This window comes from Pezoporus wallicus, unplaced genomic scaffold, assembly GCF_028554395.1.
Source record: "Pezoporus wallicus isolate ANWC-B61680 ecotype Strahan unplaced genomic scaffold, APGP_CSIRO_Pwel_v1 contig_8075, whole genome shotgun sequence".
NCBI classification, from domain to species: Eukaryota; Metazoa; Chordata; class Aves; order Psittaciformes; family Psittacidae; genus Pezoporus; species Pezoporus wallicus.
This window is the reverse complement of record NW_026641508.1, coordinates 599,176-614,630: the sequence shown is the minus strand read 5'-3', so window position 1 is coordinate 614,630 and position 15,455 is coordinate 599,176. Positions and strand designations below refer to the sequence as shown.

At 38.8% G+C, this 15,455-nt stretch overlaps 1 protein-coding gene across 7 annotated transcripts in view; it reads right to left on the bottom strand.

Moving 5' to 3' along the window:
- Positions 1-62: 62 nt before the first annotated feature.
- The window catches only part of AFF2 (ALF transcription elongation factor 2), a 363,928-nt gene continuing 348,535 nt past the window's right edge, over positions 63-15,455 (bottom strand). For 6 of the 7 annotated variants that reach the window (XM_057424103.1, XM_057424100.1, XM_057424099.1 and 3 more), the window contains 5 exons: positions 14,218-14,289; positions 13,763-13,856; positions 10,483-10,532; positions 6,341-6,555; positions 63-1,845 (listed from right to left, as the gene is read on the bottom strand). In XM_057424103.1, the coding sequence (XP_057280086.1) occupies positions 1,724-1,845; positions 6,341-6,555; positions 10,483-10,532; positions 13,763-13,856; positions 14,218-14,289 (553 nt within the window). In that variant the 3' untranslated portion in view covers positions 63-1,723. Of the gene's footprint in view, positions 1,846-6,340; positions 6,556-10,482; positions 10,533-13,762; positions 13,857-14,217; positions 14,290-15,455 lie in introns of those variants that run through there. The other variant, XR_008974179.1, reaches the window with a different exon arrangement.

Below are 15,455 nucleotides of genomic sequence, written 5' to 3'. Positions count from 1 at the left end.
ATGCAAATTTTTCCTATTTATCTGGTTACAACCCAGTGAGTAGAATCCAATAACTCACCAGATTAAAGGATATACAGGTTTATATAGCAGAAGGTAATTGCAATTAACTAATATCTGGATGGCATTTAATACACATATTGTATTATTTCAATGAGATGAGACAGAATAATATTTACATTGCTATGAGCATTTTCTATTTATGGAAATGGATTTTACAGTTCAGTAAGGTATGCAGGTGTTGTATCAAGAATGAGATGAGACCATTTAAAGTCTTGCAAATTATTGATATAAATTCATTTTGTTTTGTTTCATGCACCAGCGCTTCTTGCAGTGGCACCAGAAGAGCAGTGCAGTTTATAACAGGGGAAAAAAAAGAAAAGAAGAGGAAAGAGCAAATGTGAAATGGTGTAATTTATTCACAATTGCTTTGAAATTCTATCTGAATTGTCTCATTATTATTCACGCATTAGAGGAATGGTCTGAAACATGACAGCATGGGTAAACAGATGCAGAGCTTGGAAAATAGGTAATCTGACTGAAGTATTCATGGCCATTATTAAACAAATGTTATATTGCTTTTGGGTAAATCTGGTGATTTTATTTAATTTGACATTGTTTTCAAGATAGCAAGATAATACTGTTCGTTTCTAATGTTCTAAAATGAACAAAACAGGTGAAAATTGATGCCACATGGAATTATAATGTTTGAACAGTAGCTGGTTAGTTAAACTTCTAGAGCTTCATGAAGAATCTGCATACACTTATTAATGGACTTTCACATACAATATCAATGCTTAGAGTGTAGCAGTCCTGTTAAAATCTGCTTTCACCGAGTCACTATGCAAGGAGAGATTGTTCTACGAAAAAAAATCTTGGATGAGTATTTGATTGAAACTAAACAGCAAAACTGAAAGAAAATTCACAGATTTAGTATAGGAATGGTAGATAAGACTATGAAAGCTAATATTTGGAAACTGCCTAAAAACTGCAATAAATCCTGCTGCCTAATGAAATTACTAAGCCGACAATAAACAGGAAGAATGTAATATCAAAACCTCATTGCATAGTGTGTCATCATTCTTTTATGAGGCATTCCTTCAAACTTTTACCTCTTAACACCTTTGGTGATCTTACATTATGTATCTGTAAGATATTCAATGTTCTCTTTTAGAGATTAAGCCTATAGGAAACATGAAACCTTAGGAATGTACTATGTCAGGTAATGATGCCAGAATTTAGCATCAAAAAGCTAGGTTCAGGTTCAGAAGACGATTTTAAATCATATGAATAGCTATAACTTCTACTAATTTATTTCAGAAGGGATTTCTCATATATACCCTCAAATATTTAAGACGCTTTGTACTATTTCTCAGGAATCCATATCTTCTCAAAGTGCTTTTTTGTTTTCACTTGAAGGCAGCATGGACTTAAAACAATACTGCAGGGAATGTACCGTTCCATAAAGCACATAAGGATGGCAGGATCCAGGAGACACAAGGCATAGAAAATTGTTGAAAATTATTTGATGGTACAACACATACTGCTCTTGAGTCATAAGTTCAATTTATGGTGACTTCTACTTCCAACAGATAGGATATTAAAAAAGGCAATAAAAATGAAGTTACATGAATAAACTTCCAAAAATGAGTGGAGTTCCACCAGTGATCGTCTCTGCGCTGGTAGAGGTAGAAGAATGGGGATGTTATGAACAGGGCAGCAGTCACTACAACAAACGAGCCTCAATGCGGAGCCAGTGGAGTCCTTGGCGAACATAACGAACCAGATTGGTCATACTGCTGTGTTGTGTTAAGGGTCCCATCACTGAGTCCAGGTCTACAAAGAATTCTGCAATACACAAGAAACGGAAGTCATTCCTTCAGGCAATGGTACTGAAGTACACACATATACCATGACTTCCCACTCAGCAGTAGCAGTGCAAGTAGTGAGTTTGCAAGACGTTGCACACAAGAGCACATGGTCAGTTGGAAAGAAAGGCAGCAACATATTTAAGCAGACCAAATTAGATTATCCATACTGGAAGCTAACCACAACGTAGTATGAGTGGTTGCCAATAGCCTTTCCTTAGCTCTGATGATTTGCACTCTCTGTTTTCTGAGTCTAGGTTTGCTGACTTCATGATTTAAATAGCTGGTAACAAACTGTGGCATTTCCTTTTCTACACTGTACCCTCTCCTGGGCATGAAGAGCCAGTCTGGGGACCTTACTTGCTTTTGCCCCACCCTCCAAATTCTGCCTCTGAAGCACCTTTGGCCCTCTCCTCATTCTGCTGCAGCTGCAGACCACAAAGGATGTGTGGGGTAGGCAGGTAGAAGGAATAGGAGAGAGGGAATGCAGCAGGAAAATAGCATCTAGGAGATGGAAACCTATAAGGGGAAAGAAAAGATGGGTAAGGCCACTCGGATCCGCTGTTGGGAAGGGTTAACAGAAGGTCACTAAACAGAGAGCCATAATTAGGAAGCGACACACTAGTTTACTTTATGCCATGTGTTAGATGCACTCTGGGTGAAAGACTAGAGCTAACAGACCTTTCCTAATTGCTTTCAGTGGTGAACTGGATTGTGTCCTCTATTCTCCCACAGTTGTCTTTTTGCTCACTGAGGTGCAGGCATTCCTACATATACAATACTTACTTACACTATATTTAGGTGAGTGGAGCCTGCTCTCAGTTGAAGCCCCTCAGAGCTCAGATAACAACCAACAGTCACAGTAAACAGTGGCTGAGCCCTTACATTCTCACCCTATCTAAAATCCAGTACACAGCACTCAGCCAGCTAACACTGTGCTGGCTGCAGTTCGGAAGAGCAGATGCCAGGTACAAAATCATTATCAGTACTTTATTCAGTAAGTAAGTGCTACTTTGAGGTCTTCTATCCAAGTATTGACAGACTGGCCTTGGTCAGCTTGGGAGCTACAGCAGTATCACAGCACAAAGCGATTTGGCTGGAGGCAAGCATAATGAAAGCTTAGGGCTATCACCAGTTGTGTTAAGATGCTGCAGCCAGCAGTTACTTTTAATCTTCCTTCCTCTCTTTTACTCCTCTCCTCCAGTGTAAAATCAATACATTTAGAAGTGAAATAATGCACTGTCTTGCTTGCATTCTAGAGATCTCATTCTAGACTCAAATAAATAGTAAGTGCTTTAAACACTGAGAATTTACCTTAAAGCCTAATTTCAGCTTAATATTTCTTTTGAAAGCTACAAGCACTGAAGCCACTATTAAATTTATGCATGAAAGAAGAGGCCTTTGTCCCGCCAGAGCTGATAGTTTTCTGCTATAAAGTGCTGCTATCTTTGGAAACTTAAAAAAAATCTGATTTTGTAAAGCCAGCTGAGAGTTTGATGTTATAAATGGTGAAAAATCTCTCATGGGCACAAACCAGCCCATGGGCTGTTTACAGTTTAGCCTGGCCTGTTACAGAGTTTGTGACAAACTCCTTCCAGTCTCCCCCACACTCTGAAGTCTACTGACCAGGGGAAATTCAGCCAGAGGTACACAGCAGTATGTTCCTGCTCTCCTTTTCAAACCAGATCAGCTTGGCGGGTCACAGTTCCGCTGCTCTCCCTCTTGCCATGCCTTTTTATTTTAATGGCACATCTTTTGTCAGGCTGACAAGAAGGGCTGCTGTCTCCTGGTCTGAGCCAGCTGGACATGAATCAACTCCAAACTGGGAGCGTGCAGGCATACTCAGAGGAGCACAAAATCTAAGCTGACAGCTGTGGACAAGAGGAGGCTGCACAACTCCTACACCGTGGAAGAAATCTCTTGTGTTTGCATGGGCATGACCTACGAAACATCTATGACAGCAGTAAGATGTAGAGGTAAAGGCTATTAGACATTACAACGATGGGGCCACATTTTTACATCCATCTCTGTTTGTTCATCAGGGACATGTTCTTGGGCAAGGCACACCCTGTGATTCAGAAGACAACAGAAACAATAAGAACTGATGACAAAAAAAAAACCAAAACCCAAAACCAAAAAAAGACTGGATCTGGTTTGTATTTTCTGTTGGGTTGTTTTTTTTTGGTTAAGAAAATGATTTTTTATCTTACACGTGTGTTTCTTTATGGGTTTGAGTTTATTTGCTTGGTTTTTGAGACCACTCTTACATGGGGGGAATGAATTATGATTTTATAAATTATTATTTTTTTCAATTTTCTGATGAACTGACTTCCAAAACTCCTGAAAGAGACCAGAAGATCTGTCCTTTACCTGGGATTCAAAGCAGAGTCTAGGGTTTGCATCTATCCTGCTTGCTGTCATGCTGCATTTTTAAAACTCAAGAGTCCATGTACCAGTGTCCCGGAGCTTGGGCACTGCAATGGCCAGTCCAGCTGGCAAAGGTGGATTAGAGCTAGCCCTGGGGAAAGGGATGAGTCCTGTCTCAGCCATAAAGATAGAGGTGTTTTGGATTGAGAAACACAGATGACATCTACTAAAATAATTACAGCTGTGTTTCATAAAACATTGTACCATTTCTCATGTCAAAGTGTCTTAAATACTTTTGTAAATAGAATCCATCATGTGATATGATGATGGCTGCAGAGTACCACAACAGTTCTTACATACTTTTTTAGTTTTGAATTTTTCAAACTGCAGTCTAATTGTGTATAAACATGCAACTTTAAATTCAGTATTTAGTTAGAAATAAGGTATCCTTTCAGACAAAATGTAAAGACAGATATGCTATAGTATGTATGAAACTCTGATCTCTCTCCAATGGTTTACAATACTTAAATAAAATCTGAAGTAACATGAACTTCCCATTCCCTGTAACATGGCTGCAGTTTGTGAAACAAGCCATGAAAGAACAGGGCACAACCCTAGATGTCTCGCTCATGTGAGAAATCCTCATTCATGCACCCGGTTTCACTAAAGTCAAAGGGACTGCTCATCTGAATAAAGATTATTCCTATATGGCTTTTCAGAATTGGGTTTATTTGACTGCAGATCAAAATGAGAACAAAGAGGAGTGTAGGGGGGAAATGCAGAAAGAGAGTCAGCAGGTTTTTTCTCATCCAGCTCTAGGACTGATAACAGCAGTGGCTGGGTACATTTTCTGTCTGCTGGCTGAATGCCTGAGCTATTTTGATTCAATACCAAGTAGAACATTTAACAACTCCACAACACACAGGGCTAATTACAAGATTATCGCCATCTCTTTCTCCTATCAGAGCATCCTTCTGCATTCCCTCTTTAATATTCTGCAGTACATTTGACAGGGAATCACTTTCAAATTTTCTGAAAATGGATGCAGCTATGGAAAATATTCAAAATGACTGCACTGCTACTAAATTAACCAATGCGAACAAAGACAAGAAGCAGTGGGGAGGACTGGACAGAACTTCTATTATTGTTCCTCATCCAGGGATATATCATTATGACCCACTATTCAGACATAAAACTCTATAAATCTCAAGCTTAGTTTCTCTAAATCAGTGGAAATTTGCCACTGACATTAATGGGAGTAAGATCAAACTGCACACAGCGAGCACATTTGTCAGGAGAAGTCAGCCATCTGAAATCTCAGTATAATTTAAGAGAATGAGCCAATTCATGATGAGAATATTTCCCAGTTAGGCTCTGTATCTCTAGTGTCAAAGAAAGCTTTGTCAATGATTTGTGTAAGCCCAAAGCTGGAATCTGAATAATTACATTATCATGGGGAAGTTCACAGCTGGTCAACAGTAGGCCAAATTTGTCCTTTAGTTACATCTCAGCCACTCCACTCCACTTGATATAACCCAGTCACAAACTGCTTTCCAAAACTCCTTTGAAATGACTGTGGTAAAGACTTACATTTTATTGTTAGGAATAAACAAGCAGATTTGCAATTCAACCATAGGAGAGTCAAGGTCATGGCTTAAAGTGGACATCACCTAACCGGACTCCCTGCATAAACATAACTTCTAATGTTTGCTTATTATCCTAGCTAGCATCTTAGTAGTCTTAAACCCGTTGACAGAGCAGTCTGAAAATAACCTCAGTGCTCTACGAGAAGCTGAAACTGTGAACAAATTTGCAGACTCAAAAGCTCTCATCACTTGGGGCTCACGTTCGTTAAACTATTTGCCAGCTGCTCTGATAACCCCATGTTCAGTGTGTGCTACACATCCCCCTCCCATGCCTGACAAGAGAAGATATGCATTGGCTACAGCGACCAGCAAGCAGATTTGGTCTGTTTGCTCAAGCTGTCTCAGTTGTGCACCACCTAGATTTGGTGGTTTTGGGTCCAATTCCTAGCAACACCTACGAGAACAGAAAGCAAGCTAAAGCTGATGAGCCAAAATGGACAAAGCAGAAGCGGAGTGGGGCACCTTTGTTCTCCTTAGTCAGCTTGTCAGCCATGTCCCAGTGCTCATAGCTTCGCAGGACGTTGTTGGTGATGTTGACGTGGCTGGCAGCCATGTGGTGGATACGCTGAGGGATGGTGATGGTCCCTGCCGAGGAGGAGCCGGCAGTGCCTGCACTGCTTCCAGCAGAGCTGACTGGGGACGGGCTCAGGGACATGGGTGATGGCGTTTCTGTGCTCCTGCGAGAGGTAAAGGGAGAGTGAGACCCACACAACTTCACTGCCATCCTAAATGAACTTGAAAAATTAATTCTGCACCCAGTCAGGGTAGTAGTATCTCCTAGTTTTATGAGAAAGGAGAGCTTATAAAGTGGAATGACTGAAAATAAAAAGGGATTTAATTCTCCCTATAAACGAACCTGTTATTTAAAAAAGAAAAAAAAAATCTATCATCAAAATAGAGCAATCTTTCAGACAAAGAAATATCTCATTGCTGTAATGATTTTTCTACCTGCTGCCAGAAGCTTCAACGGCAGTTAGAAAACACTAAATGTGCAATACTGTCTTATTATCAAAGCATTTTGTGAAAACCACAATGACAGTTTGCTCCAAAAACAGTCACCACAATAAGTAAAGTGCAAGTCTTAAAAGCACCCTGCAGAGCAGTTTTAGGAGCTGAGGGTACTGTAGGATTATGAGTATCTCTATAGGATTCTTTAAGAGTGGATATGGAGATTTGTTTCTAATTGCCTACAGTTCATCTGCACAGTTTTGTTCAGAGCAGTGTTTTAAGTTACCTACTTAGTGCAACACTAATGTTCTAATATAGACTTTCCTTCAATTAGGAATTACCTGCTGGCTGCACGCAGTGCAGAGGTCAGCACAGCAAGCTCATGCTTAGAGCTGTGCAGCACTGAATGCTCCCATACTGCTATTCTCTTTGAAATTTACAGAATCATTTAGGTTGGAAAAGACCTTTAAGATCACTGAGTCCAACTGCTAACCCAGCATTGGCAAGTCCACCACTAAACCATGTCTCTAAGTCCCACATCTATACAGCTTTTAAATACCTCCAGAGAGGGCGACTCCACCACTTCCCTGGGCAGCCTGTTCCAGTGCTTGACAACCCTTCTGGGGAAGAAATTTTTCCTAACATCCAACCTAAAACTCTGGATCGGGATTCTGCAACCTGTCTTGAGAGGCTGCCACTGGGTGCCTCACACTGTGCAACAGCATCAAGCTCTCTCATGCTCATTATGGGCCTGATCCGAACACCAGGGTAGAAAAGCTCCTCCTCTTGGCTTTACAGGACACCACCAACAGTCCTGAACATGAAGTGTGGGTACAGACCTGCTGTGCTGATACCTTGCAGGTGCCACAGGACAGACTGCCACCACAGCACAGCCTTGGGCTGAAAGACATTTATGGCAACAGCTTTTGTTGCCGATTTTAAGGTCCTTTCCAACACTAACTATTCTATGATTCTATGATTTTTCAGCAGTGCCCTGCTATTACCTGCGCTTGCCAAGAAGCTCCTATGATACATTCTTTTTCCAGAGGTAAAGACCAAGTTAATTCAGAAGGTACTAGCTTTTTACACAGCTTATAGTTTAAGCATATCCTATGGCACAACTGTTTTAAGTCTCAAAACATCCTAGTTACTTGACACGCTGCAGTGCCTTTAATGCACAGAAGAGCTGAACTATACTAGATTAGGTCTGGGAGCAGTTAAAAATCGTAAGTATCTGAGGACACCAGGAGTATTTTGTTAGAGGCACTTACAACAAGCTGATGCACTTCTGCCAAATAAAGCACATTGTTCATTGGATTTACCCTGTTGTGCACAGCCATTACTACTGTGGTGAGTCTATTAAATCACTGTATTTTGTGCTTTCTGTTGCTAGAGGTGGGAAATATTTCTGTAATGAAACCAAGGAAATTTTGTTTCATTGCCAGCCTGGAACTCAGGCCAACTTTGTAGAGGTTCACAAACCTTTCAAACAAAAGTGGTCAGAACTCCCAGTAAGCCAAGGTGAGACTTTTGGTGGTCTGAGATCTCAAGCAAACTACACTTGATGGCAATGGATAAGATTTGCTATGTTCAAAAAAAAAAAATAAGAATACCCTGCTTTGTCCCCATTCTGAACTAGGCTGCTGATGTGCCTCCAGTGGTGCCATACCCTGATGGTGTTTAGTTTTTTCTCTGTGGTGCGTGGCTTCTCTTCCCATCTGGGAATAAGTGGAAACTGCAGAGCAAGTAGCCCTGGGGAAGGCAGAGCATGTGTTGCCACTGGCAGCACCAGGCCTGTGACAATCCCTGGGGTCACCAGGAAACATCTAAGATACATGGCAACTGAGCCAGCTGGACAGCTTTTCTTCTGAGGGGACAGAAGACCTGAGTGTGAACTGTGGCCTTCGTGTGTTTGGTCATGGGTGTTCACAATAATACCATTATAACAAGGCCTTGTCATATTCAGTTATTCTTACATGTCAGATGATTCCTTCTCTGAATAAAGGACAGAGGTATGCATTTTCAGAGCTTTACTTCCTTATCTCCAAAGTTAGAGGGAAGTGACCAATCAGTTGGGTATTATGTTAGAAATGATGCTGAACCAAATGCTGGGTTTCTGCTGCCTACCTTGTGTCCAGATAAGAATTTTCTCTTCCATTCAAAACCCACTGAATCTAAAACCTGGGCACCTAATCAGCTCCTTTAAATAGCAAGGGAGATGTCATCATCTGCAGAGCACACACTTCATGGTGTCTATTATAGGACAGGAATAAAAGTATAACTTCTGCTCTATGAAATTTTTGGGTATAAGCCACTTGTTAAGGAACAAAAGAAGTGTAACACTCCAGTGGTCTATTTTGGCACTAAATTTTTACGTAAACCTTACTGTATATTTATTGCAATACAAGGTTTCACTGACATTTCAATGTTTTGAAAAACTGACACACATTGAATAATTTAATTTAGTAGTTGCTTTTCCAGTGTTAAAATATCTTTTCTGCTTTTATTTAAAAACTTCAGTTTGTGTTATAATGTATACGAAAATATCTCTATACATACACATAAACAAAACAATTTGGGGGATTTGGTGTGTATGTATATATACCAAAATATTCTGAATCATCTATGATAGCATTTTTTTTTAAGCAAAATTTTGGAAGTTGGGGGTTTGCATTGATTCAGAACAAAGTGTGTCTGAAAACTTCAATTCTCTGTGTGTTAAACTTCAACCCCTTTTACAGTTTTATGACTTTGTTCCCTTGGAGTGTCTAATACTGATATCTTCTTATGAACCACTGGAAAGAGACCATTAACAAGAATCATTTTCACCTAGAATTCAGCATACTAAAAAATGAAGTAAAGACAGGTGAAGTTCTTCTCCATTGTTCTTCCTGTACCTGTATGTGTGGCAAGGAGAAAGGAGCAGGAGAAATGTGTGTCAGGTGGCAACAGACATTGCACAATAAAGGCAAGGTTGCAACAGCAATGCACTTTCACTGAATGGCAGATCATAATTGCATTGCCCTGACTTCATATCTGAGGTGAGGGTATTTTAACATTAGTATAAAGCCACTGATAATTGGTTGACTAAGTGCCTTCACATTTTCACCACTATTATGCCTTTAGTTTTATTAAACAGCACTTACCATATATCAATGAAATATTCATTGGTCTTTCATTACTGAACGAATCATTGAAATATCATTGCAATGAAGGTTAACTTTACTTTGGCTTCCTGAAATGACATGGTACTTGCTAGCTAATTAACAGATATTTTTATGGCCTTCATTTGGCTTGAGAAGCAAACTGTCAAAGAATTCAGCACAGAACCACCATGGCTGATATTAGACTTAAGGGGGCTTAGCACAAAGACAAAGGTGTGTTTTGGCTCTTCCTTCCCAACCACACTGGATGGCTAACATGGGTACCTGATTTAGCCCAGTAGAATCCCCCCACCCCACAAGCCTAAGGCAGCTACAAGGTCAATTCTATAGCCTGAAGAACATTTTCAAGCTGCTACATATATGAAACATACCCGTGGCTCCCGACCATTATGTCATGGCCTGTCCTTTGCCTTTAAAGGCATCAAAATATTGTGCCCCCCCCTCTTGGAACCACTTGTTCCTGGACAGAAGTACTCAGCAGAAAATACTCACTTTCCATTGCCGCCCCAAGGTGAGGGGGCCTGAGAGGCTTTTGAAGAGTTCTGTAAGTACAAAACCAAAATGTAAATAAAGGTGATGCAAGTACATGAATACTGATGATGTAAGCTCAACACTCCCTGTTTTCTTTGCAAGAGCTACAGTGCATACAGCAGAACAGCTCTGCACATCAGTCCTGTAACTAAATGGCTGGTGGATGACTGGTAGGTTCCAACCAATACCTCGAAAGTCACTTAATCAAAGAGAGAATACAGTAAAGTTCCAGTAAAAGCAGATGTATTTCACAAAATGACTTAATTACCCCTGAAACTTACTCAATGACTTGTTATCTTTAGGGGAGCCTTTAATCTTTTGACAAGAAACACTAAGAATTTGGGTTGATGCCTTAACAAAATTAATCCCTCCCAGATTTGTAGGGAAGGTGGCTTGGGATTCATACAGTAGTAGAAATAAAACTTCTAGTAAGGATCTGGTTGAGTGCCCTTGGTTTTATGTATTTTATTTGCACAAATTGACTTGCCTTACCTGCTTACTCATTCTGTCTTTCACGTCTGTGTAACACCTTGTGCAACCTCGTACAAAAAGACTGCCTGGCAACAATAAAGCCCAGATTTTTCCAGTCTTGCTCAGACTGGGTGGTATCTTACTTAGTTCCTGGCAAAAGTGGTAGTATCAGGGCTGAAGCTATCTACGGGTGCTTTCTGAAAAAAATCACTCTGAGCTCCCTTGCAAAGAAGTCAGCGCATACAGTGAGAATTCAATCAATTTTTACAAGCTTTCTGCAAAGGATTACCGTCATTATTACAATATTCATCTGGTTACTCTAATCACTATTTTACATGAGGCACAGAGATTCAGAGGAACACAAAGCAGCCTAGGGCATGGTGCAGGGTCGTGCAGCTGACTCTGGCAGCAAAATCGGAACCTTGATTTCTAAAACAGAGCTACACTTGCTAATTAATCGAAGCAGAAAACACTGCCCAAAAGATGATACTGGCCTTGCCTGTATGTTCCTATGCAGCATGCCACTTGTTTCATTAAAGATGAAATGGAAGCATATGTAGTGCATATTTTTGCCACCCACTCACATATAAGAAAGAGGGAGATCCTAAACTCCCCTGGGAAGTCTTCAGGGATGAAGAAGCAGCTTTGATGTTATTTTCTACTTTCTGGGGATTGTTCCTAACAATATCTGGAGACAAGTACTAGCTCTGTCAAGATTAAGGTTAGTTCTCAATTGGAGGTAGTTATTTGACAATGAAAATATTTGAACAGTTTTGCCCACGACTGTTGACAACACATTTCCTAAACCATAAAAATCTTCCTGAAACTTCTAGTTGAAATGCATCGCAGGATGCCTCTTCTGCTAATCTTATAAAGTTTGGTTTCAATTTTAACAATTTATTATTTTAGTTATATTTTACTCTAAGTTGTCTTTAAATTTCAAAACTACTTTTATGATTAAATGGTTATTTTCTGTTTTGAAATGTAAAAAATACCAATTTGAAACTCTTAACTGGAAATTAATCCGAACCAGTTCTGTCCACAAATGGTTTCAATTTGGACAAAGCGGCATTTTGTGAGGAAGAATATGAAGAACAATTCTGCCAAAAAATTCCTCTCCAGCTCTGCTGTAAACAGTACTTTTCACAGCTAAAATTGTGTAAAATCTTGAAAAACAACTCTATTCAAACAGTTAATCTATTTCATTTGTATTACAGATTCTCGCTAGTGAACAGAGAACATTGCGCAGCAATACAAAACTAATACGTAGTTAATAGCTTCCATTCTTTTCTTTTCTCCTCCTATGCCTTTACTACAAAAAGATCCTGAACATATAATCTGTATATACTCAAACACTACTTCTAGCAAATGAGTTACAGTGCCTACAGCATACACACAGTAACATTAGCTGAAATACTCAGCTTCAATTGGATACTTAAAATCAGCATTCCAGATTTGTCTATTTTATTATGTTTCAATTTTTTGTTCTCTCATTTTCATTTACATTAAAAGACATTTTCTCTGTGCAGATACAGTAAAAGGGTCTTATGCAGGGTGTAGTAATATGTTCTTCATTGTACTTATTTGCACAGAAGAAGAATCCTCTTTACCCTATTCTTTTTTACGAAATCACTACTTTCTGCAGAAAATGTTTTAAGAGACAATCTACATCCATCCAGGATAAAACCTGGAGTGCATGAAATACATTACAGGTAAATGCTGAAACTACAGATACATGTAGTTCAAATTTAATTTGTTGTGCAAATCCCTGACTGAAAACTCTGTGAGTACAACAGATGCACTCCTAATGACTTCAAGAGAGCCTCAATTTAAGCATACAATCAGGATTAATATTACTGAAGTTCCACACAGAGGACACGAGGGAAGTCAGGACTAAGTGGTGGTGCTATGGTAGTACTGGAAATTAGCAGCTGAAGGACCATTTACATTAAAATATTAAGACTACAGAGTTAAAAATTTTACTGGTTTGTCAAAGCCTGGAACAAATTCACACGGGCTGACAAAATCAACAAAAGAAAAAAGACTGATGGGCTGACAAACCAGTATAAATACTTAATTATAGAACAATATGCAGTAATAAAGTACAAAAATTAATGCATGCCTCAAACAGCATTAACCAGGAAAACACAAATATCAAAACCTTAGCAGGGTTGAAGAAAGATTATGTTTCTCAATTTAGGGATTGTGAGGATCTGTCATTCTTAAACAGCATTTGAGAAGGTAAAGGAAAACATCACTGATTGATGACAATCAGCTGATCTTCACTCGATTTAAAGTAAAGGCAAACTTTCCATATGTAGGTAAGACAATTTGAAGTTCCACAGAAATAAAAGAAGAAATCTTTGAATCTGCAATAAGCTTCAGCAAATCTCACTGAATTTAGAATCTAAATTCAACTAACTAAAGCCTAAATAATTGCTTTATTATGGTTCACTGGGGGTCAGCTCATAATCACTTGCACATTGAAATCTTGGAAGAAGCGGTTTCCTTTACAGAAACTTGCATAAACATTACATGGTGTTGAGAATAATGTTATTTTAGTAGAATTACTGAGTATGGTCCTTTGAATCAAGTGACTAATCCAAAAATCCCCCAAATCACTTCTGTCCCCACTGCCTGGCAGCCATCCTGCCTGCATTTCCCAGGGGAGGGGTTAAATGTGTTACTTTTAAGTAATGCACTTGTGAAAGCTCTCAGTACTGGTATGAATTTCATTTCACATCAATAAATTAAGCAGCATAAAGATTACCTTAAAATATTCCATCAGAGATCTGGAGTACTTCATAGCATGGTCCTTCTTTAGTTTAAACATTCTCAAGTAGAGAAGTGATAAGCATCGGTAGCTGTGGTAATTACGAGAGGATTATGTTAATTCCATTGCTTAATGAAACCTATAAACTGTAAAAGAAAAATAAATGCTGACCGACATTTTGCAGTTTCTGTTCTAAGGTTAGATTTTGAAACATAAGCAAATGGAGAAAGAAAAAAAAAAGTGGTCAAAAGCATTAAAATCCCATCTTGATAAGAGTATAAATTAGAAGAATAAATGTTTAGTCAGCTGCTGAAGAAATCCATTAGTTATCCTTTAATAGTTTAATGGAAAACAAGAATAATGATCTACTGTAAGCTGCTTAAGTAATTCAGTACTTTTAAAGTCCTCCTTAAGATTTTAGCTGCTTCTCTCATTGTTGCAATGGGACTTACCATAAAACTGCTAATTTCTTGTCCCCTTCCGTGGCAGAAGAGCCTGTGAAATTCTTGAGTCTCATTGCATACCTTGTCAGAAAGGTAAGGAGAGAAGAAACTGAGAGTTAAGGTGTTTCCAAGAATATTAGTGACACTCTGAAAAATATCGGCCACACATAGATACTCTTCCCCAACTGCCATAGTTAAAGGCCACATCATTCTGTAATGATGAGATCAATGTAAAATTCAACAGAAAGCACCACTTAAAATCTGGAGGGCTAAAGTAAATCACCAACCCATTTTCTGGGCAAATGAGGTGAACTGTCTTTGGGCATATTAATGATATTATATCCAGCCATCTATTATATATTGATATTATATATTGATATATCTATTATATATTGATATATCATTTGATATATATATAATGATAGAATATATATAAAATGGTATAATTTGATTATATATTGATATTATTATTGATATATTATATATCGATATATCATTATCTAATGATATTATATCCCGCCATCTATCCACATCATTCTGTAATGATGAGATCAATGTAAAATTCAACAGAAAGCACCACTTAAAATCTGGAGGGCTAAAGTAAATCACCAACCCATTTTGTGGGCAAACGAGGTGAACTGTCTTTGGGCATATTAATGATATTATATCCAGCCATCTAGGCTGGGTCATGTAAACATTCGTGGTAAGTGTTGGCCAGAAGCATATGACCCTGGCCCTATATGTACTGGAGAGTAATCTATAATAAGGTTTTACATAATATACTTTGGGCTTGAATAATACCTTCAAATTCCTTCTCATAAATGCTTCTTCAAAGCTTTTAATGTATTTTATATATAAAATGGTTTTAAATACAGGAAAGGTCCTGTTCACAGTTTTTTAAAGTACTGGGTCAATTAATTTATGAGTCTTGTGTACTTGGTCTTCCCTCTATTTAATCGCTGCTGTCCAGCATTTAGATCATCAAAGACTGAGTATTTCTACCTCCTCTCTCCTTTTTTTTCCCCCTTAACTGAGCACACTCCACTCCATGCATTTATTCTCTTGAAAATCAATTCATCGCATAAAATCATTGTTCTGAGCCCTAATGCAATTTCACAGGTACTTGTGTTAGAATCAGTAATAGGGTTCACTGTTGCATAAGAAAGTTTTAAGGTATCTAAGGCAGTCTTGATGAGTTCTCATTTACAAGGAGGTAATGGAGTGCAGGCAGGCAGTCCTGCTCTCAC